General features: G+C 35.8%; 1 protein-coding gene across 1 annotated transcript; it reads right to left on the bottom strand.

Moving 5' to 3' along the window:
* On the bottom strand, positions 1-26,809 carry LOC131765801 (polycomb protein SUZ12-like). Its single transcript, XM_059079673.1, is given in 13 exon segments — positions 1-121; positions 4,545-4,587; positions 4,590-4,637; positions 5,770-6,001; positions 7,779-7,864; positions 11,029-11,078; positions 18,486-18,554; positions 23,151-23,215; positions 23,296-23,348; positions 25,678-26,029; positions 26,145-26,282; positions 26,387-26,448; positions 26,659-26,809. Coding segments are annotated over 13 exon segments (1,470 nt in total).

The following is a 26,809-nucleotide window of genomic DNA, read 5'->3' as shown; positions in this document are numbered from 1 at the left end:
CTAAGTAGTCCATACCTTCCCATCATAAATAGTCTCCCATGTTGCTCTTTTCTTGCTTCTTGGACATTCTTCCATTTCCTGCATGGCTACTTCATATTCCCCATCTAAAAGCTGTAAGCGCCTGTTAGACAAACACATACACTTTAAAGTAACCTGACTATTATTGTAAGTACACAAATTCTACATCTTTAGATTTATACTAAAAAGCACTTATTAAATTTATAAACTAGCTTACATGCCCAACAAGACTTAAAGATATACCTACACTCCATTCCTGACAAAAGAAATTTTAATGATTTGTACTGATAATTATTACTAGAGAATTATTTCATTACTGTAGCTACTCAGATATAACTTTAAACATTTAAAGTATAATAGGCCTAAGGTCTTAAAACTTGCTAAGTTTTAAATGTTAAGTATAAAGCATGTGCGCAGGCTTTATACTTTTAAAAACAAGGTAACAACGGTGTTATAATACTTGCTTTAGGGAACAGCTAAGAATTAGGTCTCTGTTATCTTTAACTACTGTAAGTACTTGAACTAGAATTCTTGACTTTTATACTTGACCAGTAAACTAATTAACTGTAAGATCCTGGGGGGCACCTGGCACATACAGGTGCTCAATAAACATTTCATAGGTGAATGAATAAATGGAATACTGGTTGAATCAAAGAATCGATGAAATTCTACCCATACTCACAGTATACTTTTAATGTGTGTGTACATATCTGTGTGTGTATACATAGTTTATGTTATTTTCTCCATACAATTAAACACTACTAACCTAAATACCATTCTTCAACCATACTCAATAATTAATTGTATATCAAGAATCTGGCATCTCTTCATCAGTCTTAGAGAAATTCTGTTAGGTGGTATTAGCTGACATTTATTGAGTGCTTACTATATGCCAGGCACTATTTTAAAGACTTTACAGAGTTCATTTAATCTTCCCAACACCTCTATGAAGTAGATGTTATTACTCCATTGTTCAGAAGAAACTGAGGCATAGAGAGGGTTAAATAACTTGCCTTAAGATGACACAGTAAGTAGCCAGAGCTAGCAACAGAATCTAGGCAATCTGTCTCCAAAGTCTGGCTCTTAACACCGCATGATTTTGAGCCTTAAGAATTCTTGTCTTGGGCTTCCCTGGTGGCGCAGTGGTTGAGAGTCCGCCTGCCGATGCAGGGGACACGGGTTTGTGCCCTGCTCTGGGAAGATCCCACATGCCGCCAGAGCGGCTGGGCCCGTGAGCCATGGCTGCTGAGCCTGCGCGTCCGGAGCCTGTGCTCCGCAACGGGAGAGGCCACAACAGTGAGAGGCCCACGTACCGCAAAAAAAAAGAAAAAAGAAAAAAAGAATTCTTGTCTTTATGCTGTGCTACTGAATTTATTCTACTTCAATAATTTATCAACAAGGCTGTTCAACTTAATAATTTAGAAGATAATTTTATTTACTAATTTGAATAGGTAATACATTAGTATACTTCTAAAATGGAAAGGACTTTTTCCTCCTGCATGTTTACATGGCTACATAATATTCTATTTTATGGCTGAACATGTGATAGCTACAATCCAATGTACTCTCCTACCTGTAGTCTATGAAGAGGGCCTTTTCCCCCACAGCCTCATCAACAGTGCTTTATCAAGTTTTTTGATATCTGTCAAACTGCTAAGTGAAAAAATGACATCTCAGTGTACTTTTATATTCAGATGTTTTACCTTTTAGTTGTTTAAAAACCATATGTATTCTCTTTTCTTGTAAACATTTTCACGATATCCCTTCCTCATTCTTCTACTGGCCTGTGGTGTTTTTCTTTTTACTTAGTATAATCTTTTTATATTAAAGGAATGAGGCATCTATCTATACATTATGAGTTGAAATTAATCTTCTCCTGACTTGTTATCTTTATTTTGACTTGGCTTATGATGGTGTTTTTGTTTTCAGAAGAAGGTTTTTTTTTTTATTTCACTCCATATTTCATACTCTTTCAATATGGCTTTTGAATTTTAGTCATTCTTTAAGGAGACTTTAGCTTCTCAAGAGATTATAAAAAGAATTTTTAAAACATCTAACTCCTCAGATCTTGGTTGGCAAATACTTCTCCTCTACTGAAAAGAACTATGACCCTTTGAAGAAACAGCCAATTCCAGAGCAGAGGTAGGAAAAGGAGAATGTAAAGCCTGGAATATCTAGAAGAATATTGCAGAAAACAAGAAAATAAATAAATAAAAACAAGTCAAAGGGACTTAGGAGCCTGCTTGGAGGGGCTCCTCCTCACCAAATTTGGGACAATTTGAGCATTAATATAGCAACATCAATAGATTAAAACAGACTGAATAAAAGTGGAATTCGTTAATCCATACTGATTTAAAAAAAGGTTGAGAAAAGGAACGTTCTTCTTCACAGAAAAATGCCAACAAACCAAACATGGAAGAACTGATAGAAAGTTACCATGTGGCCACCGCCATAGAATAATTTATTCAAGTAAGAATCATCAATGGATGCTAAACTATTGCGTTAAAAAATAACTGTTGGGAGAAAAAGGATATTTATCCAGTTTCATGTATTATTACAGAGGTTGCATATTAATTAATTAAAGTGAAAAGGGACCATTACAATGGAGAAATATGGTAAACACCACTTTAGCCAAGCGATCAAACCTAATATCAGCTGTGTCTGTGACGTCCACAAAGAACACATCACCAATGAGTGTTCCTGCCCAAAATGTTTAACCTGAATCTAAACATAAAGAAACAATCACAAAAGTCCAAACTGAAAAACATTCTGCAAAACTACATGCCTGTATTTAAAGTGTTGTTACAAAAGGCAAAAAAAAAAAAAAAAAAAAGGCTGGAAAATGGTTCCAAATTGAAGGAGACTGAAAAGATATGGCAACTGACAGATCGCAATCCTTAACTGGGGTGAGTAGGGAACAGAAAAGGACATTATCCAGGAAACTGGGGAGAGAGTACTGTATTTTTGGTATCATGTTAAATTTCCTGAATATGATAGGCGTACTGTGGTTATGGAGGGAAATGTCCCTGCTCTTAGGAGATACACGCTGAATGAAGTGTTTATGAATAAGGAATGAAATCCAGCGTCATGATCTAACCCTCAAATGGTTTGTCACAAAAATACACTCACAAATAAAGCAAATGTGGTAAAATGTTAACAACTGATGAATCTAGGTGAAGGGTACACGGGTATTACTACCTGCATTGTTCTTTCAACATGTTTATAGGTTTGGAAATTTTCAAAAGAAGTTTGGGGAAAATTCTCCCATGATTTCCTCTTGGTACTTTTTTAAAAAGCAGTTTCTTTGTTTTAACGTACAAGGAATATGTTAATACAAGGAAGGTAGAAAGAATTCTTAAAAGAATGTACCCTTACCCTCACGCTGCCTAAAATATATAGAACATTTACCAACACTGATGAAGCCCAGTGTGCAACAACAGCCTAATTGCTTCTCCCACAGACACAACCCCTATCTCTTAGCATATATGTTTCTGTTGTTCTCCATTTAAATTTTTGATCTACATTCAAATTTCTGACTTTAAAAAAACACTATATTGGTTTCTGCTGGTAACATTAAGCGACATTAAGTGATATATTCTAAGACAATATGGTAGCAAAATCCATGGCATTATTCCTAATCACCTTTGCTTTCCCATTAAAAGCCCTATAACCTGTCTTTACCCTAGTGGCTAATAAGTGGATTACATTAAAGCAACAAGTTACTTTTTAAAGAGCAGGAGAAACACACTCATTGCTTTTCTTGGCTCTTTCTCCTATACCTGATGGTGGACTGTGTTAACTACCAGTGAGCAGCCTAGGACAAGAAATCATGACATATTATAAGTTTCACCCTTCAACCCTATCAAAAAAGAATACTGTATTTGCTTCCCAGAGGTTCTTTTACTGGCACTAAGATGCTTCATTCCCAACTGAAAACTGCAGAGATGATTATAAATCCAAGTGCTCCTTGCTACCCTGTGCCAAATGCACACAGAGCCAAACGATGATTTCACACACTTTTCTTCCTTAACTCTAGTAAATACATAATCTCAAGATTTGCATGGGGCCCACTTTATTCAGGTCTCTGCTCAAATATGACCTTTCCTCAGAGGCTTTCTCTACAAAACCACCATTTATTCTCTTTATTTTTCTTCACAGCATTCCCACTAAGTGACATTAGTTGATACAATTTTGGGGGGTGGTGTCTATTTCCTCCACTAGAAGTTAAGCTCATGAGGGCAGGGGTTTTGTTGCCTTCTCACTGCCTAAAACAGTGTCTGACAAAGAGGACACACTCAGAAAATACTGGCTGAATGAACAATCTTAACTGAGCCGTTCAAATAGTTCCTCGTCTGCGTTTATTGCTTTCTAGGTGATAAAGACAAAAGTTCAGTATTTGCAAATTTGTTTTTTCATCCATAAGAATAAAGAGAAACAAAGGCAAAGAAACAGTATCATCACTATATTCTGCTTCAAAATAAAAACATTTCTAAAACATGGGAGCCTTGCTTGTCCATCAACATTACCTGTTTTTATCAAATACTGTCATTTGTGCAACAAATGTTTTTCCCCATCTTCACGATTTCGTTTTCTTCTAGCTGCAAGTTCTTCATTGACATCTGAATTTGACAAACATTTCTCATGAATCAAATATTCAAGCAAAAACAGATTTATGATATATAGTCCCTTCACATAACATACTACATTTATCCCAAATGAGGTACAAATAAACTTAAGTTGCAATATAATAATATCCAAACACTCTTCAACTTTATGTCTCAACCTTATGTGTATGTCCTTACTTCCTGATATTCATTGACACTATTAACTCCACATTTTTGCAAATGTTATTTTCTGTTCAGAATGATCTTTATTGCTAGGCAAGGAGAAAAAACCCTCCTCATTCATGGTTACTTTCCAGGAACTTCAAAGGATACTTCAAGACTCAAAGATTATTTCTTCCAAGCTGCTTCTCCCCTGAACTTCACAAATACCTCTATTATACCACATATCATTTAGCTGCAATTATATTTTATGTTTATCTCCATACTCTAGGTTATGAGCCTTTGGAAGATGGGACTGGACTTTTTAATCATCTCTGTGTTCCCAACACCTATATGTTGTTTGAATGATTACCTCAAAGGTGGATTCAGAACTGTTGGGAGGATACAAGGATAGATGTATGTTAACTGTAGACTCTAAGTGGTGGGTAGATAGGTGCTCACTACCAAATTCTTTTGTCTGTTCCATATGTATGAAATTTTTCACAATAAAATGTTGAGGGGGGAATGAATTCATTGTTTGCTGAGAGACTAATTTAAACACCAGTCTTTTCCATCCAGTGTTTTATATATACATATATATATATATATATATATATATATATGTGTGTGTATTTTCATTTTGCTGCATGAAATGTTTCATCATACAACAATGAGAATTTTACAGATTAAATACCTAGTACAACATAATAGCCAAAAGTCTAAGAGCAAGGCCAATGTACCATAAAATTAAGTATCTCATTAGACTATAAGAGATTTGCAAATAAATAAAGGCCATGCTATTAGAACACATGCATTTATTTCTAGTTCTGTACCACTTTTCCCTCTAAATAATTATGAAAATAACTAAAAAAAGAAATATTCTGTACACAATTACGAATACTATGAAGATGGATTAGTTCAATCATTTTCACTGATCACCTTAATCTCCAACAACAAAATCTAGTAAAATTATTAAAATAAAAATTACCAATATTTTCATTGGTTTCTCCATTAATCATTCCATTAAACTCTCTTCTTCCTGGACAAGTCACTCTAAATAGCAATGAGTAAGACTTCACCATATGGCTGTTACTAGGTTCAAATTCATTACTGGAAACTGCAAGGGACGGGAAATTTCCAGGTTTTGTTTGATTGAGGTCAGGATTCAAAGGCACCTGCTTTTTACCTGTAGGAACTTGTCTTATTGGACAACGTACATCCTGCAAAGGCAAAGATTATTATATTTATTTATGCATATGCAATTGTAAGAATTACAATAAAACCTCTAATCACAGCTATAGGAAATATGGTATAGGCCGTGATTTCCAAATGGCATGCTAAAATTCTAACCATACATCTGAAAATTGTGATGAAGCAAAAAGAAAATTTGGATCAACTATCTTTCAAATATTAGCCTAATTGAGGATATCCTCAATACAATGAAAACAATGATATAATAGTATATCTAATATTTAGCTGATGGTCATCAGAAAGTTTTAAGTTAGAAATATAGAACTAAAACCATGCTTAAAATATTACAACTCATGTAAATTAATCTTTTCCCCTTAAATATTCTATTTTAACAAAATGACTGATAGGACTATTAGAAATGAAAAAAGATTATTACAATAACCCCACTGTCAAAAACACTGAGAAATAGTAAATCCATATATTTAAATAATTGTTTATAAGAAGTAACATTAATCATCTTATGAGTAATGTTCTGTAATTATATAACTAGTTATGCCGAAAGAGCAAAGTTGAAAAATTGCAAGATGCAGAAGACCTTTTTAACAAGAAAATATAGTACATATTTTAGGTAACTTCTTTTTAAAAACAAACAGAATACATGCTTATGGTCTTAAAATTCTGCTCTACAAGAATATAAAATGAGAAAAATAAAAGTCGCCTCCACCCCCCTCCCCGGGTCTTATACTCCAGAGAAGACTAATATTAGCAATTGGTTGTATTTATCCTCTGAAGAAAATATGTATGCCTATTACTTTTTTTTAAACACAAAAAGGATCATACTATAGTTACAGGCACATTTTTTTGTCTAAATAATAATATTATCTTGAATTTTCACATCACTACTTGTTGTGTATGGGTGTTGGGTGAGAGCGTGGAGTATTACTAGCTAACTTTATAGAGTTTTTAATATGTACTTACACTGCTGTCTCCCATCACCTTGGTCTATTCCATACCAATGCTCTAGCACAGTTTTCACCATATCACCTTACTGTGATTGATTTTGGAAGAGCATGAGCAATCAGAACCTCTATACAGGTCATTCCTCGTTTTTTTGGTCTCACCACATGGCTTGTGGGCTTTTACTTCCCCGATGAGGGATGGAGCCCAGGCCCCCTGCAGTGAGAGCATAAAGTCCTAACCACTGGACCGCCAGGGAATTCCCTCCCATTCTTAAAATACCCAAGGACTTAAGGCTACTAAAAGTATCTCTGTTGGCTTTGGTGGGTTGCCCAGAAATTTAACCACCATAATACTTGTTTCGACGGTGAAATGATTTCATCTTATAAATAAAAACTTGAAGCAATATATTTATAAGTTAATGGCTGATAATGCTAGAAACAGAAATTTCTTTGCCTGAGAGTAGTGTTACAATATAATCCTTTTGGGAAAAACTCTCTCTTAGACCTTATTTAAAACATTAATGTGTACAAATAGCTACAAAAAATAAGCTAAGAGGCTGAAGTGGCAGGAATCAACTGAATTTATGTCCTAAGATGCTAAAAGATAGCTTCTTCCCTTCACTGTCATACTCCTGTAACAGAAGGTTCTATGCAGATACCTATAGCCAGATTAGAAAAAAACATGAAGATATGGGAGGTTGGCAAAAGAGCTTATCAGTTTTACAATTCAGCCATCAACATATTTAAAAGCTTTTAAGGTTTATATGCATAAACAATATATATGCATAAACATATTCAATGAAAAAAATTATTCCATTTCATCTACCAGTAGCATCCTATACATTACCTTTCCTTTTTTGTGGCAAACTTTCACAAGCAGGACTTCCAGGGTAACAGAATTTTGTTCATTTTCTGAATTTTGTGATGGCTTATCTAAATAGAAAATCAATACTTTAAAATCTATTTTACACTTGATCTTAGCCAAAAGGCCGAGAAATGATTAAAATCTATTTTTAAAAAAATAGTATTCATTTTCCTAAGAAGTCTGAGAATTTACAAAAAAGACTTCCTATAGTGAAGTCTTCTCAGAAGTTTACTCATTCCTGTTTCCCAAAATCAGTTTCAAATTTGACAAATACAGTTAAGGCTTCTTAGTAGAAAGCACAAATGAAATAGTTCAGGCGAGGTAACACACAAAATAAACATTAAAATTTTTTTTCCTTCTTCTAAAATCTATCAGAAAAATTATTTAGTTTAAGATACATTTAAATTGAACTGGTTACTATTTTTACATATTTCATTTCATTTTGAATGCTCAGATATTTAAACTTAAAAGGCTCTTTGATTTGATCGAAACTTATAACCAAAGGGATTAAAAAAAGTTTTCAAAAAATATTAAACATAAAACTTACATGCCTAAATGGGATAGCAAAAATTAAGATATTATTTACTACCTAGGGAAATCTCTTGGTTTATAATGTTTAGGAAATTTAATTTTAAAGTAATAGTCTATATTCTCTATATCAATGAACTCTAACAAAGGTTTCTGCAAATTAAGGTTCCAGAATACTTCCCTACAGCTTGTCTTTAATCCCAAAGGCATTAATAGTCCAAAAAACTTTAATATTTAATCATTCATCATTAAGTTCCTAATATATTGAACTACTATGTACACTTCTATATAGTTCTCTATATATTACAGAAAAATCTATAAACATATACAGAAATAAAATAATTTTTGTTCTGAGATTTTGGACAATACTTCTTTCTACTTGAAAACATTCTTCTTACTCAGGGTATATACATAAAATACATTTCAATCAGTCTCTTGAAAGTTGCAGCCAGGATAAAAATAATTTAATATACCAAAAAATAACTGAATATCTAAAATGCAGTAACAAAAAATACTCTCTGAACAATACTCACCATGAAAATAGTACCCTAATAATCTTTGTGTATTCATTCTAAGCAGTCTCAAGTAGTAATTGCTAAACAAAAGTCTTCATTTAAAAACAAAAGAAAAAATAATCATATTTTAGGGATTGTGATGTTGCTTTTCTAACCTGATTTCTTAAAAATATTATTTCTTTAAAAAAAACTACAAATATAACTTGAATAGACAAAGGAGGCAATATATCTGCTTCTTTCCAACTTCCACTCATTTCAAAGTTACAATGGGAAATTATTTTCTGGAAATAGAAGTATCAACAGAGTTTACTTTCTCATTTACTTCAGTAATATCAAGAAAATAAAGTTTAAGTGAATTTGTGCAATTTTTGAACTTTTTTGCCATGTAGATGGGAAAGAAGTTTATCGTACCATGTTCCAGTTAATTTCAACTAACTAATTCAAGTAAATTCAATTACTATTAATTAAATAATATTAATTAGTAAATATTATTCGATTAATATCCATCAATGATTTCAGTGATGAATAATTTATATGTTTTATAGAAGTCCCTGAGAACAAAGGGCAAACAAACCTATAAAATTCAAATTATAAGCTTCTAAAGTATTAGAGTTCATGTACTTTTTAAGTATCACAGAAGACAAAGTATGATGAGTGATTAGAAATATGATCTCTACAAGATGATTATAAATGATTTAGGAGGAAAAAAACATGAAAATGCTACTGAGGTTACTTAAATAGACCAGATGTAAGGCAAAACTATAAGTAAAGTTACATTAGCTGCTAATACAGATATGACCAGACTTCAAATTTCTTACATTAAAAACCTGACTAGTTATCAAACTGTTCTAATATAACCATTCTGCTTATTATTAAACTTTGTTTCTTACTAAACAATACCAAGGATGACCAACTTGACCTGTTTCTTATAAAGGTTTTATTCCATTACCTGATTATTAAAGGATACACACACAAATTTAAGATGGACAAGCCTAGAGGCATTTTATTCATTCTGAAACCAACGGAAACTTTACCCAGTATGCTTTCACCTCTTTTAATGAAGTAACATTTATGACTATATAATTTTCTTTATATAATATCTAACACATTGATATATCCCATTGGTAGCAGTGGTTGTTTCAGTTGTTTTATTATTGTATTAAAAATACTCAAAATGTTTATGCAGAAAGGGCTCTACTCAGGAGACTCTTCACCTATTCCAGGTTCTAAGGCAATTAATTACAATTCTCATCATTAGTCTTTATAATTTAAAGTTTGAAAAACGTTGGAAATAAAAAAATGACAAAAATCTAAGAAATTGAATTTCATTACAAGTCCTTCCCATTATTTTCTACTTACAATCTTTGGAAAGATGATGGCTCTCAGTTGGGTAAGATAATGTTACACAGCATTTTTAAAACTGTGATACTTAGAGCCCTAAAAGGTACGGTTGAGCGGTAAGAGCTGGGATTTCATCTATTTAGATATGAGCCAGATGAAGCTAACATTTACCTTCAAGAATGATCCCACACAGCACTGATTATTTTAATAATTTAAAAATCTACTTAAAACTTAAATAGACAGCAAGACAGCAATAAGAAAACAAGGCGATGAACACAACCTTATGTATAAAGTCTACCTACAATTTTTAAAAAACTTTTAAGGCAGAGTTTCTTATTTATTTATTTTTATTGAAGTGTAGTCGATTTACAACGTTGTGCCCACCTCTGCTGCACAGCAAAGTGACTCAGTTACACACATATATATTGACACATTTTTTTTAATGCCAGAGTTTCTTAAAACTTGTTCCTCAGACAACCTACTTCTGAATTACCTTGGTGCTTTATTACAATGCAGACTCCTAAGCTCCACCAAAACCCTGCTAGATCTGAGTCCCTGTAGGGTCCAGGTATATGTATTTCAAACAAACTGTCAAAATGCTTCTACACACACTAAAATTTAAGAACTACTACTTTTAAAGTTTAATGAGTTGCAAGTTACCTCCTCCATATCCCACCATTGACCAAATAAAGCAATAATTGAAACTGTTGGAGAAATCCACTAAAGAGAAATTAAATTATCAACATCAACATCTTTTCCATTAAATATAATTTTCTGAATTTACACGCAATTTTTTTCAGTCACAAAGGTGTTTTGTTGTTAGAATGCCAATATGTTTAAGTACATACCATTTTTGTGGAAGAAACCAGTAAATGTAAGCTGCAGATGAGTTGACAAGCTAAACAGAACAAAAAAATTTTATCACTTTAATATTCTATAATAAAAATAACCTAAACTTTAAAATATAACACTGAAATCAAAGCTACTTCAGCTAATATATAAATATTTGGCTGCCTAATTCTTAACTCTGTTCAATCCCATGACCCCATGCTCTCCCTGTTAAGTATGACATCCAATACAGTGTGTCTATACACATTAAACACACACACACACACACACACACACACACACACACACACAAATAAAAACAAAAACACCAAAGAAGCAAGGCAGAAAAAAATAAACCACCAAATAAGAGGCAAGATAATTTACTGTGCTTCAGTGTTCTACCTATAAAATGGGGACAGGTTTCCCTTCCCACCCGTCAAAACGGTAGCTGAATCCAGGCAAAAGTTTTTGAGTATTTTCAAGCTACGAAATTTCAACCTCCTAACAAATGATGCAGAACCATCACTTTCTACTTCAATTAGGGATGAAATATTACAATCACAAATCTGCTATAGATTTGTAATTTACTGTTTCAACTTGTCATTTTCACTTTTAGTTTTAGAAGCAATGAAAAGGAAGCATAAACTATAATGATCCTTTTGTTTTGAAAAATATTTACTACCAGTGGAAAAACTAGTAAGTTGGGATAGAATAAACAAAAACATCAACAGGCTTTTATAGTACCTTTCAACTGGAAAAAGAGCAATCTATCTCGTGATCAGGAACCATTCATAACTTTCCAGAACAGATGTTGGGAAAAGGGAAGCAGTACTTTTACTCAAGAAACTTACTAAAGAATCAAAGTAAATAGCAGTAAAAGGGCAATAAGGATCAATAAAGGGTATGTTTTTGTGTTTTTTTTAAAATGATGGTGACAATCTACGCATCCTTATAATCAGAGGGGAAGAGTTATGTAAAGACTTTGAGGCAAGTGAGTGTTAAGGAACAGGTAATGACTGGAAATGAGGACATGTTATAAAGAGGTTAGCTCTGTAACTTTGCCCAGGACTCTTCTTCTTAGAGAAACAGGAGGTAAGTGAGATATTTCAACAGAAGATGTGAGGATACCTCTATTTTCTTAGTGAGGTAATCCATGAAAGCGTATGCTTAAAAAAACTACAAGGTGGGGGTCCTGAAGGGCATTTCTAGAACAGTACTAAGAAAAGTATGCTAGGATATCAGTAGAGAACAAAATGACTATGGTAGAGTAGAAGTGTAAGGGTCCAAGCAGAGTTAGAAAGCATAAACATAGAAAAGAAAAACTAAGAACAGCAACTATAACTTAAGTATCAAGAAACTAAAATGGGATTCTTGAAAACAGTTAATTCATGTATCTTACTTTCTAACACGTATCAGATACATTTCAAAAACACAGAGGAAGTGGAGAGTTGACTATAAACGGGGCATGAGGGAATCTGTAGGGTTTATCTTAATTGTAGTGGTTGTTACCTGACTGAATGCATCAGAACTATATACCAAAGAGTGAACTGGACTGCATATCATTTATACCTCAAAAAAAAAGTACATTAAGGGGATCAACTGTAAAGGAGCTCAAAGGACTTTTTCAAGGTAATGAAAATGTTCTATATCTTCACTGTGGTTATGCTTGTGCGAATGCATACATTTGGCAAAACTCAAACTATATACTTAGGGTGAGTGTATTTTATTGAATATTAATTATACCCAAAGTTGATTTTTAAAAAGTATATCTACCATCTATGAAATCTACGTGCCATTTTACTAAAAGATAATTAGCATTTTCCTATCAAAACTGTTCCATAAATGTAACCTAACAATGCAGAATTGGTGAAACTCCAAAACAAAACTGAAAGAGAGAAATATTCTACAGTTTCCTTGCTAGAAGATAATCCATTAGTCCCAACCAGTTTATCCTATTCTTAGTTGCTTCAGTTAAACCTACCTACTAAGGCCAGGTAAATTTTCTTAAAATGATTTTGTATGAATCATTCCTTTCTCCAATTTTCTAATGGGTCCCCAACTGTGAAATCTTTTGTCTAACCGCTGTCTGTAATATGGTTCCCATTCCTTTTTACCTCTAAAGCCATATATAGGAAAGTAGAATAGGATGACAAAATCCAAGTTTGAATTCTGGCTCCAGTTATTAGCTGTGACCTGATATCTATAAAATGAGGAGATAACCTCTCTCAAGATTGTGAGGCTTGGATAAAATACTAAACAATCCATCAAAATACCCTCTCCCTCTTCTACAAAGACCCATCCCCAAACATCCCAGAGCTTAATTTCCTTTACAAGCACCTGTATTTACCACTTTTTTTGTCACAATTTTTCACACACATTCTCTCTTGACATATCAGTGTCCTTAGCACCTAGCAGTGTCTTACAGAAAGGCACTCAACAAATGATTTTCAAAAGGATAATGATGTCCTCCCTAGAGTAATAAGATTTCTAAGGTCAGGGATCAGGACCCATTATACTGTAGTACTTATAGTATTATTTACATTGTTTTTATAGGGAATGCGATTCTAAGTTCCAACTGTGAAATGACAGAAATACCTTGCATTGATCTACCCCAGAAAATATTTTAAATTAGTGTTATTCAAAACGTGGTCTGCAGACTGAGGTCATCCGGGATACTGTTACCATTCCACAACACGGCAAGAAGTTGAGAATAAGACTTTAACCACTTTCATAAAAATTTAACATTGACATAACATCCAAGTATGTGATCAGTACATTTACAAAAGTATCCATCCAAAAAAGACTGGAAATTAAAAACAAACAAAAAGGTCACCAAAGGATGGTCTGAGACACAGTTTTAATTGCTACATTATAAGTTAAATAAGATGGCAAGCACACACACAAAAAAAGACGGCAAGGACATTCAGCCACCATTACAACATTTCTTTGAGAAAAGGAATTCCAAATTTCAAGTAACCAACTTAAAAAACAAACTTGGGAATGTGATTTGCTATGCACAATTTCCCCTCCTCCTTCCCCTCCTAAAAGTAAACACTCTTGATATGGACCTAGAATAAAATGTAACAATGAGGCCTAGTTGATGGCTGAGTCCAAGGAAAAAGGGCAGTTTTCTTTCCCTTTCTGATTTACCCTCTTCCCTCTCTTGTTGCTACTGTGTCCACATCTTAATTGGTTAAACTGGATCAGAAGAGGGGAATGAGAAGGGAAGAAACAAACAAGGTCAGGCCTCTTTAGTTTTAGGCAGCAAAGGATCTAGCTTAGGTGATCAAGATAAGATATCAGATAAGGATTTGGTTCCTCTTCCTGATGTGTTCCCTATCTGTATCTTAGGAAGCAAGCAATATGGCAACAGGAAACTGGAGGGGGAATGTGAAATTTGGGGATAAGAGTCTAAACACAAGTACCTGACAATTCTAAAGAAGTCTGCAGAATAAGGTTGAGTAAATTTAAATTCATAAGGGACTAACATTTTGCGATGAGATTCATGTAGGAAACTCAAATTTTAAGAACAGCCAGATGCCACAGGAGGACCAACATTTTTATGCAGGAAAGAAACCAAGATTAGGGCCTTGAATTTGTACACATTAATCTGATAGTGGCAGGTGTAAGGCTTCATTTCTAGGGTCACAGCTGTATCACCTCAAAATAGCCCAAGTGTGATGATAAGCTATTTGGCATCTACACTGTTACATGTCATGCTGTGATGTATTATAAAGCTGAGGAATTGGTGACTGCATCAAGCCCATTATTCTGGAATGACGTCTTTTTCTCCTAAATGCCAATAAGTTCCATACAGGCAAGGTCTTCATCTGTTTTGCTCATTATTATATCCCCTAGGACTTAGGATAGGGTCTGGGACATGGTACACTGAGGAAATGGGAATCCCAGAAAAAAATCCCAGACTTTGTTACAGTACAAAAAGATGATAAAAGGAAGATTACTAATTCAGAAGTTTAGGTTGTAATAACAACAACAAAAAGTGATGAAAGGTACTTTACCTTATCAACCTACTAAAAACATAGGTTTGAAAATATATCTAGTAGATGTTCTAGTTCAGTTACCTTTGGAGGGGATTTCTCCAGCTACTAACAGTAGACCAGGAACAGAAAATGATTAAGTGGAAATGCTTCTAATCTGACCACAGGAAATACTTCTGGAAGCAATTCCAACTTGGAAATCTTTTCATGATACCTTTCAGTCAGTGGAGATGCACTTAGAAGACAAGAGATATGACTAGAGAATTCCAAAACTGGTAGGATTAATAGCCCAAGAGACCCCCTGGGATCCTGCTAGAACAGAAAACTACAGAAAGATCAGAGATTTATACCAATAAACCATGGCGCTTGGTCAAAACTCAAAATAAACTCAAAACCCACAATATACTGGCATGCCAGAAACAAGAGACGGAGAAGACAGAATATAAGGCATTACATCAGAAATTCTAAAAAGAAAATAAAGATATTTTAAATATACATAACCACACCAAAAGAGCAAGGAGAAAGATTAGGAAAAACCTGGAGACTAGAGGTCTGGTCACTAGACTATGTGAAAAACCTGGTCAAGTAGTTTGACCACTATGAATTTCTAAAATTTGCTAATTGCTGTGGAGTTTTTAGAAGCCACTGTTCGAGAAAAGAAAAAATCTTCATAGTTGGTGGGTGTTATGGTTGAGTTTTAAGGTTACAAATGCAATTCTGGTCTATTGTCACAAATGGTTACCTTAAAGAAGTGAAAACCATGAAATGTCCCATGTTTCTTTTTTCTATCAGCTCCTTCCCCTAATAAATTTCTGCCATTATCTGAGACAAGTAAGACAAATATAGATCTAGAGTATAAAACACAAAAGAGATCCTGGGACACCAACTTTATTTTGTACAGACAATGCCAGGAATTTGGGTTTGTTTGTAAGTCACTACAACTGTCATAAACAGGTCAGGCATTTGACTGTTCTAAGCTTTGGGCTGTAGTACTACAGTAATTTGGGGTATCTTGATATTCTCCTGGAACTCTGAGAATGAAATACATTGGGTTTGAGAGTGGAGACATTAAAACTGTGGAAGTACTAAAACAACATGAGTTCCAGTGGGAGACATCCAGACAGTAGCTACTGAACAGACCCAGGATCCAATTAAACTGAACAAGATCTCTATGTTTGAGATGGTAAAGAATAAACATACACATGGAAATACCTTTGTGTATGTGATTTAAGATTTTAACATCTACGAATTAACAACAAAGGCTTATTTTGTTCTCTCAGGGAATTTGCCCATAGATTTTACAAGTAAAGTTTTACAATGCTGGCATTATATACTGGTATCTAGAGAACTTCTTACAATCCTATGTGATAAGTTTAGTAGACCTATTGGTCTACTAAACCAATTATGCCTAATTTGAGATGAGAAATACACTGAAGAAATTTAATAATACAGGGCCTTAGGGGTAAACTTAAAATGAAGCAACTTCTCAATTAATTTTAGTGACTCGGGGAGCAACAATGAGACATTCATAAAGATGGCGGCCAGGGGGGCGGTTGAAGCACCTAGTACAGTAACTCAGTACCTCCTGGGCCTAAAGTGCCTCACTGGGTATTAAATAAGCATGGTCAGCTCTAACAGTTAGGTCTGTTTGAAATAAAAAAGATCTTGGGTGTTGAAATGACCAACTCACTGGTCCCAGCTAGATCCTAAAGAGTGAAAAAGTTGCTTTTCAAAATTACAAGCAGGAATTCTATGCAACTCTCTGATGTTTCTGTGAGTTGGTTAACAATACCCCTGTTATAGTACTGGCCTAGCTATTGAACCCATTGGGTCGAAAGAAATATAATCATTGGGTGAGTGATTATTCAGAGAGAACTGACCAGTATAATCTATCTTCCTCACAACACACACTATCAAGGAAGTTCTGTAATATTTATCAAAGCCAGGGTCACAATGAGATAGTAGTAAGGTTTAGCAGTGATGAAGGTAGAACCCTGATGGGGAAGATGAAGAAAAGGGTCAAGTTTTCTTCCTCTTGGTTCATTCTTCCTTCTCACATGAGCCCTGAAAGACCTGGAGGGCAAACTATTAAGGTGTTTAGAAGAAAAGAAGTGAGGATGTCACATTAGGTTCTGACTACAGCTTTATACTTTATAAGTTAAAAAGGCCCTGAGGATCCCAAAAGCTCTGTCCAGGGTAGGTAAACAGCCAACGATCTGGAATAGAAATTCAAGCAAAGAATAGAGAGTGCATGCGCTGGGAATATTCTCAGTCTTTATAAACCTGTATTGTAAGGTATTCCTTGGGCAATAACAGATTAGGTAAAGATTTGGGAATGGACTATCAAAGTCTATTTACAAATCAAGATTGCCTAGATATGGAAATATAAATTACACTTCAGTCCTACAAGACTGCAAGATACTGATACAAAAATTTTAAAATGCAATAAAAAATTCCAGTAAAATAACCTAATTGAAAAGGCAAACTTAAAATAAAAGCAATTGAAAAATGACATCTTATACTAGTCACAAAAATGAGAAAGTATAAATGAAGCATCATTAAGTCAGTGTACATCCTATCTAAACTGGCAAGATATGATTTAAAACTTCAAGAGAAAAAGAAAAATCCATGTGGCAATTTTCCCAATTCCATTTTTTTTAATCCAGTATTTTTAGTTCTACATTCTTCCTAAAAGTAGTCAATGAATAAACAAATACCACCCAAGTCCCTGTTTCTCTTTAGAATAATATTCAACTTTCTTTAGTTTTCATATGAAAGAACAAATAGAAGCATACTGTCGAGGAAGGGAAGCATACTGTGTAGCCTAGGCAGATATTAGGCTAGTCAGAACATTTAGGGATTAGTTCTGGGTAACACATGTGAAAACAGACAATAAGAAGGTTCCATCCAAAGGGCCAGGTTTCTGAAACTATCATGTGATAAACATATTTCAAATATAAACTAAAGTTAAGAATATTTTGCCTGAAAGTTATAAATAAGAGCAAGGACAAGATGGGGAAAAAAAAGAGAGAGAGCCTCTCTCAGAATTGTAGATGATTACTTAGAAGACATGTGATGTTGTGAAGCAGCTGGCACAGTACCTAGCATATACCATAAAAAATGAGTCTCCATCATTCTTTAGAGGAGATAGTAGGATTAACACTAAATACAGAAGTTACAGAAACTCTGATTCAGAATGCAAGAAATTGGTAGTAGAGAAAAACAATAATGAACAGAACTGCCTTAGAAAACAGTGAGTTCCCAGCATTAGAGATATTCAAGATGAGGCTTAAGAACTGATTCTCTGCCAGGGATGCTACAGAAGTAATCCCTGATCTGTGTATGAGTTTGGACCAAGTGAGGTCTAAGGTTCATTCTAACTCCTTACAATATTGAGGTGATCACTAGGAAAATGATCACTGTACTTTTTCCTCTTTCCTCAAGTATGTCACTTCATGTAAACTTTTAGGTTATCTTACCTATGAGATGTTTGCTCTCCTTTCATTTTCTCTACTTTTGATAACATATCATCAACTTTAAATGTTTTCCTGGAAGAGACAGATAAACAAAATAATCACTTCTCAACTGGGAAAAACAAACAGATTATACTTTACTGTCACTATAATAGGCAAGTTGGAGATCTGATTTTATTTATAATAAGATAAATTATGGGATGGTTAGCCATAACAATGAATACTATCGAGACAGTGTTATGTTGTAATACAGCAAACAAGCCCTCAAGCCCCATCTCAAATGCTAACTTTTCTACGAAACCTTTTGTAATTATTCCCAAACCAGAGTGATTTTTTCCCCACCTATGGCACTTGGCTTACATTTATTTTGACATTTAGTCTCCTAAACGTGAAACTTGCATAAATATTTTATTTCTACTAGATTATCAGCTCCTGAAGGGCAGAGATTTGTTTTCTTCAAGGAAAGCCACATAGTGCTTGGCATATTGCCTTATACTTGGTAGGTGTTCAAGCATTTGTTGGACTGAGCCAAACAAATGCAAATTATGTATATTTTGAAACACTTGTATTTCCATTAAGTAACCTGACAAATATGGATATTCCATAAAACAAATATGAAGTTAGTAAAACATCCTCCAAGATTAGCAGCAATGGCTAAAGTTAAGTATGTCATTTTAAAGAGATGGTTGTCACCATCACGAAAAAAATTTGAAGTTTAAAGGACATACCCATCAAATCATAACAAAATTATCAGCTTTTAACTTAACAACTTTAAGAGAAAAAAGTAATTTCCAATAAAATAGAAGCTTATATTAAGAATAACCACACCCTTAGCAAGCAATTTAAGAATGAATGGATTCTAGGGCTTCCCTGGTGGCGCAGTGGTTGAGAGTCCGCCTGCCGATGCAGGAGACACGGGTTCGTGTCCTGGTCTGGGAAGATCCCACATGCCGCGGAGCGGCTGGGCCCGTGAGCCATGGCCACTGAGCCTGTGCTTCCGGAGCCTGCGCTCTGCAACAGGAGAGGCCACAACAGTGTGAGGCCCGCATACTGGAAAAAAAAAAAAAAGAATGAATGGATTCTAAAACAAGCCTCATCTTAGTTCTTAAGGTGCTCTACTATATACATTTTCTAGAGGCTGAACAATTAGACCCAAATATGTTAATTGGAAACAAATATTTCTATTTATACTCATATATTTTCTTCAAATATAGAACTTGGAAAGATTCATGTATTCTTATAAAATTTGAATTCAGATATTAGAAATTACTAATATGCTCATTCCTCAAAAACAGCTATTGTACTCAACTACTATAATAAAAATTATCAGTAGAGAAATGTTAATGTAAATATACTGTAGTAAAACACTGATAGGAAGAGCAGAATTGATACGATCTATATTTCAGGTGAATAAATAGCCTCCATTAACAAAAGATCTTTTTTATAAAAAAAGCTTCTCTCTTTACCTTTAGAGTTACTGAAAATCTCAATATTAAAGTTTCCCCCAATAAAGCACAGTAAGGAGTTCTTTATGAAGGATGGCAGGCAATACATTTTCAATCTCCATAGATAAGAGAGAAGAAAGAAGAAAAATGTAGGATTCTTTTAGGCTAGTTACAAAGAACTTTTCAGTATAAATACTGAAATGTACTACTGAGGAGGGTTGTAAAGTTACTGAAAACTTTTTAGAATAATATGTTTATCTTTGTGTAATGATTAAGAAGAAACCCTGTCTGTAGGAAGAAAAGTTAAGACTGTAGGTCACAAGGTTCACCTCTTCCAACTTTATGCAGCTGTACATAGGAAAACTGAATATTAACAACCATTTGAATAGATCATACAGGTAACCCAGCATTCCTTAGGAAAAACAAAACGAACTGTATAGGCAACTATACAAAAGCAGCCCCACCTCCCAACACCAAGTATTTCTGTTTCTTTAGAAAGGTACTGCTACTGTAGCTCAGATTTAACAAGGGAAATAGTTATCAAAAGGTCATCATAAAGGAGAATATTCTTAAAATTCAAGACATTTTCGGGGGAGGATTCAGAAACAGCTTACATAAAACCTACTAAAATGGATTCAATAAAAGACGCCGTTGTCCTCACCAGTATTTCCACTGTGCCAGTGTAGTGTCAGGCTACAGAATCTGAATACCTCTATGAAGTGCAACTAAAGTAAAAGGCAAGTTTAACAAATATATCAGATTAATGTTACACCTGCTTGTACAACTTCAAAAGGAGTGATAAGTGTACTCCAACAGTGAATATGATGTTGTTGTGTAACAGTACAAAAGGAGTTCCAAAAACATTCTGAGCAAAGGGATTGTACTAAAAGCAATTCTGTAAAAGCAGTTCCAAAAACATTTGGAACAAAGACCACAATCGCTGGGCTGAATTCATCACCTTCCAAATTCACCAACTTACTTTGAAAAGGACAGCGTTCATTTGAAGATATTAAGTTGTAGTATAATTTGTTAAAAATCAGTCTTATTGTCTTATATATGCCAGGCATACAACAAAAGAATTAAGTGATTCCTAATGCATTTTTACATGGAAGTAAATTAAATGGAATGTATGTTTCTTGGCTGGCAAACTGCTTCAAAACTGTCCCAAAGGAAATTTTTTTACCTAAGGGGTACTAAATTAAGAAAGTTCATTTCTACTGCCATGCTTTTGAAATTGCCTCCACTCATTAGCAGACAACAGAAATGTATCCCACAATGAGGCAGTCAAATAGTCTAATAAACAAACATGATGTATATTTTTAATACACTTATGGATTAAACTCAAATTTATTCTGAAAACACTTTATCATTTTAAAATTAAAATCAGGAAGCATTCTAGATGATAACTGCAGTACTTAAAAAACAATTTTTTTTGGCCACACCTCAGCATGTAGGATCTGAGTTCCCTGACCAGGGATCGAACCTGTGCCCCCTGCAGTGGAAGCACAGAGTCTTAACCACTGGACCACCAGGGAAGCCCTCTACATGGTAACTGATCTTCCATATTAAAAATACTTAAAGAAAAAGTTTACTACTAAATCAAATTCACCTAGATTTATAGAGTAAATCAAGGGTCTGCAAATTATGGACCATTGGTCAAATCCAGCCTGTTGTCTGTTTCTGCACAGCCCATGAGCTAAGAATGGTTTTTACAGATAAAACATTTGCAAGTGATTTGATAACAGAGAATAGTAACTCTAAATCCCAATTAGCTAAATGTTATCCCTCCCACCCTACCCCACAAAAATAAAAGAATCCCACATTTCTCACTAGTAGGCACATATTATAAAACACTGTACTCCCTGGCTCCAGTGGTTAGGACTTGGCGCTCTCACTGCCAGGGCCGAGGTTCAATCCCTGGTCAGGGAACTAAGATCCCGAAAGCCGTGCAGCAACCCCCACCCCCCAAGAAAGAAAAGGAAAAAAAAAGAAAACACTGCACTCAATTATTATGTTTTGAATTTCATCAATTAAAAAAAATGTTGATATTCGTTTTCTCTTTCTGTGTAAGTACCTACATACTACCTAATATCCTCAATTCCGTTTCCTGGACCACAAAGGCTAAAATATTTACTATCTAGTCCTTTAGAGAAAAATTTTCCTGATTCCTGGCATAGAGTAGACAGGTAAAGAGCTGACATAATTCTGCTGCTTAATTCATCACCTTCTTCCTAGTTATTTAGGCACCTGGCAGGTTTCACCCCTTAAATGCAATGCGCGCTCGCTCGCTCTCGCTCTCTCTCTCTCTCTCTCTCTCTCGCTCTCTCTCTCTCTCTCTCTCTCTCTCTCTCTCTCGATTCAGAAAGATTACCAGAAGACAAATAGTTTTAACGTTTCAATCCTTCAAAATACATCTAGATATATCTACAAAGCTAAACTATGTCTTGCTGTAAAAAAAGCGGTGCTTATTTAATAACCAGTAGGAGTCTCCAAAGGAGTTTAGTTTCAAAGTTTATTGAAAAGCTTAATGGTTTTACTAAGTCAAAACTATGACAATACCAAATGCTTAGTAGAGGTTCCCTCCTTTAAATGTAAAGTTGTTCACTTGATATGCTCAGTAAATAGTCATGGGTGCAGAACAAGAAACTACCATTCTATAATTATATACGGTTAAATGTTACATAGCAAAAACAAGCTCTCTGACACCTTCAGATTCCACTTTAAGACTAGGTGATTAAGATTAAGAAGTTTTTAAAGACATTCCTCCTACTGACTTCAAAAGTATTTCCCTTTTAATAAGACAACCACCAAAGACATAAAATGAGACTTTCTGAACCTATCCTCATAGAAGTGAATTCTTTATTGTTAGAACATATAAGAAATATTCAGACATTAACTGTTAAATTTATGTATCAAAGATAGTTCCCATGAGCCCTTTAGTAAATACTTAAATCCTCAACTTCTACCAAACTTGAAAATAACTATTAGCACAGAGTAAAAAACATTAGTCAGTAAAATCACTTCATTTACTCCATTACCAAATCACTTGTTAGGAAAAAACTGGCAATCAACTGGGATTTACAGAAATGATACTATTAAAAATCACTTTGCAACCAATTCACTCTTTCACCTCAGTTTTCATATTTAATCTTTCATTAGAAATCATACTTTAAAACAAAATTTTAACATGGTTTGAACAACTTGAAATAAGATTCATAAAATGTACCTTTTGATGTTTGTTCTGGAGTTTCGATGAGACATGTAAGTAAGAGTTCTATGCAAAAATACTGGCTATAAAAAAAGTTAAAATATTAAAATTAAATAGGTGAAATTCTAGGAAAAAAATAATATCAGTAAATTTTGTTGATTACTTACCGCGCTATAAGATTTCGCGTTCGAAGAAACCTATAGATCTGTGTTGGTTCTAGGTAACAGAAACAAAATCCAAAGTTATCTAAATTTACTTATTACTTAAATTGTTAAGAAAATACCAACCCAGACCATGTTATATAAACCAATATATAAACCCATAACCTATTATGGAAACTATGTAGTGAACATTTACATCAAGAAAATAAGTAAGCACGATCAGATCAAAAGACATTCAATCTACAGCATACATTCACAAAATGCATCTACATTTACTTTAAGTTTCTCTACAATCTAGTTCTTAAACCTTGCATTTCTAAGGTAGCTATTTTTAAACTAGCTGTATGAAGAACTGAAAAGAAGTAGTTATATTCATTTAATTTATTTAATTAAAACTATTTATAACCCATCTCCTTCTAAAATGTAGCTAAAGTGAAGGAGTTGGATTCAGTAAAGGAACTCTTTATTGAAGCCAAATAAGAAAATAAAATGTTCACTTTTTAACTGGTCTTTTCAAAAGTCTGTACAGTAGTAAGCCGAAATGGAAAAAAACCGTTACCTGGATAGATGTCCTAATACAGATATAATCAAAGTGAAATCCAAGACATAAATTAGCTAAAATTTTCGATGAATACTGCTAGTTATAGTTCAGGTTTCTACTTTGCTCAGTGTAAATATTACCTCAGTATGTAAATACTGCCTCAACACATATTTTTAAAGTACCAGATTCCCACAGTGTTTTTAATGCTGTTTAGTTAAAATCTGTTATAAAGGACTTAGGTTACAGATAGAAAATATTTTATATACAAGTACCATAATAGCAGTTACATTAATGACCTGTTAGTATTATGTTTCTTTAAATAAAGCGGTATAAAAATGACCTAATATGACTAACTATATTAGTAAATACATCAAAGCATATAAACTTCTCAGAAACTAAGATCAATATTAGAGAACAATCAAGTTGTTTTGTGACCATATCTAACTCTTAATGACAGTTCATCTCTCTGAAGTAGACTCATCAAAAAAGCAAAACAGCTAAAACTTTCTTGCAGGATTTGTCTTCTCACTACATATGGAAAGAATTTTTTAAATTTCCACTTAATCTTCAGTTAGTTTAGTTTTAGTTTCAAATAAACTAAAAGGAGATGAGATGCTTTAGAAAGGCTGCAAACATGTATGTTTACTGTCATCACTGTGCTGTAGTTCTCCACCATATTTCCAACTGAAAGCCTCTCCAGATTTCTGAAAGTATATTGAACAAACGCTAGAATAATGTGAATCTTTCTCAAGCAGGTTCCATACGAATTTCAATAAAAACCGAAATTCCTTGTATTAAAATCCAATTAGAATTTCATGAAGCACTAATGAGAGAGAATGAAAGAAGGGTATTAAACAATGTAATACATCTTTCCAAGAACAGCTGATACCAAGCCCTTAACATATGCCACAAAAAAAATTGTAAATAAAGACACTGAGTGGTAGAGCTGAGTTTTTTCAAGTCTCTGTAAGATATCTAGCTATTAAAGGTCATCCAAATTACAACATCCATACAAAAGCAAAGAGGAAAACCATCAGGATGTAATATTCATTCAAGAACAGTTCAGCTTACTCACAGTCATGACATTTCTTATATATTTTATTGCTCCTTTCCAGACACCTTGCCCCCTTCCCAAATTAAGTCGTAGCTTTGCCCTCGAAACAGACCTTAAAAACAGAAACTGACATCAGAAAATGTCCCGAAATGAAGACAACTACAAACGGACAGAAATCCGAGATCGTCTAGAGAGAAATAAGATGCTTAAACACTGCCTGTCTCAGTTTACGTACCCATGAAACAGGTGGAAAGATGTGAAAGGTGTAGAGCATCAAACGGTGCCATGTTAATGCACCAAGTTAGTGCGAAGGCATTTCAGACTAATGACAATTTGGTCGATTTTACTGCACTCCTCTCTTCACAGGCTTAATTTGGCTCCTCTAACCCTACAACCGACAGCCTTGTACTTCTAGAGTATGGAAGGCATGAAAGAAAGCAAGAACTAGTCCTGGGATCTGACGGTAGATCCAACTGTACAGTCCAACTGTGACCTCCCCACCTAAAAAGCAGCCTGCTCTCAACGCGGGGCACCATGCCTCAGCTCGCGTGTAAATCTTCGGCGAGGCACGAACCTCACCTGGACCCCCAATCCACCTCCCTCAAAGGCCCTAGACTTCGGGCCCCCTCGAGCCATAACCCCGGAAGGCGGAATGGCCCCCTCAATTTCGCCCTCCACTCCCGAATCAAACCGACTCCCGGTGAGGAAGGGGGTCCCAGCACGAGTGTCCCGGCCCCCTAACGCTGCAAGAGTGGGGATTCCTGCCCTCAAAGCCTTCATCACACTCACTCTCAAAGGCCTGGAGAAAAAGCTCGTGGTCAGCCTGGACGTGCTCCATTTTCGGCTTCTTCACCGGTAACACCGCGGCCCCCGCCGCTGCCGCCACGGAGGAAGAGGAGGAGGCCAGGTAACCACCGCCGCCTCCACAGCCCCCACCACTGGATTTGCCGCCTGACGCCGCCGCCACTGAACCCCCGAAGCCGCCTCCCCCGGACGCCGCGCAGGGCCCCGAGCCGCCCCCTTCCCCACCGCCGTGCTCCTGAGGCGCCCTCGCGGTTCCTGCCTCCTCCCCCACGCCAGCTACCCGCCGGGCGGCCCCAGAGAGTAAGCGCCGGCAATACCAACCGCTCGCCCCAGAAGGCTCCGGCGGACCGAGGGGGGAAGGACGAGAGAGGCGAGGGGAGGGGAGGGGAAGGAGGGAGGGCAAAAAAAGTGTCTCCTCCTGAGAGCCCCGCTCCGCTCGGGAGACAGCTCACTTCCCCCGCCCGGCGCTCTGATGCCCAGCCTGTTGGCCCGCGCATTCCCCCGTCAGTCACGCGGAGGCGCTTCTCGCGCAGGCGCACCTTGGTTGGCCCGTGCGCGCTGCTGACCGCGGGCCCTGCCGCCTCTTTGAACTGAATTCGCGGGAAAATTAGGGGTTGGAGCGGCCTTCCTGCTGGCCCCGGTGCATTGTGGGGTGAGAGGGACCCAGCGAGCGGCTTAGGGAGCCGTTTCTCGCCTTCTGAGCGTCGTCAGTCGCCACCCCCGGGGGATACAGGACCCCTGAGGAGAGGCAGGCCTCTGAGGAACGGCGGGGCGGGTGCTGGGGGGTCGAGGGGCTCATTAAATGAACTGAGATCCATGCCGGATCATCGAGTCTCTAACTTCACAGGAAGGGGCCTGCCTGGGGTTGGTCGGGTCGCTTCTGGTCTGAGGGGCTCGCGGGGCGAGGATCTCTTCCCCTGTCCCCTCGCCACCACGTGACTCAAGCCACCCTTGGCCGAATCCCACCCAGCGAGCCCTGGAGAGGACTGGGGGCAGCCAAGGGGTTGCGGCTGCTGCTCTCGGACACCGCTGGGCTCCACCAAAGGGAGCGATTTCTAGGGAGCAGGAATGTCCTGTCAAATGAGGAAAAGGATTTTCTGTAGATGCGGTGAGGCAT

The sequence above is a fragment of the Kogia breviceps genome, chromosome 11 (assembly GCF_026419965.1).
Source record: "Kogia breviceps isolate mKogBre1 chromosome 11, mKogBre1 haplotype 1, whole genome shotgun sequence".
Taxonomy (NCBI): domain Eukaryota; kingdom Metazoa; phylum Chordata; class Mammalia; order Artiodactyla; family Physeteridae; genus Kogia; species Kogia breviceps.
Note: the sequence above shows the minus strand (reverse complement) of the source record. Positions and strands in the feature narration are given on the sequence as shown.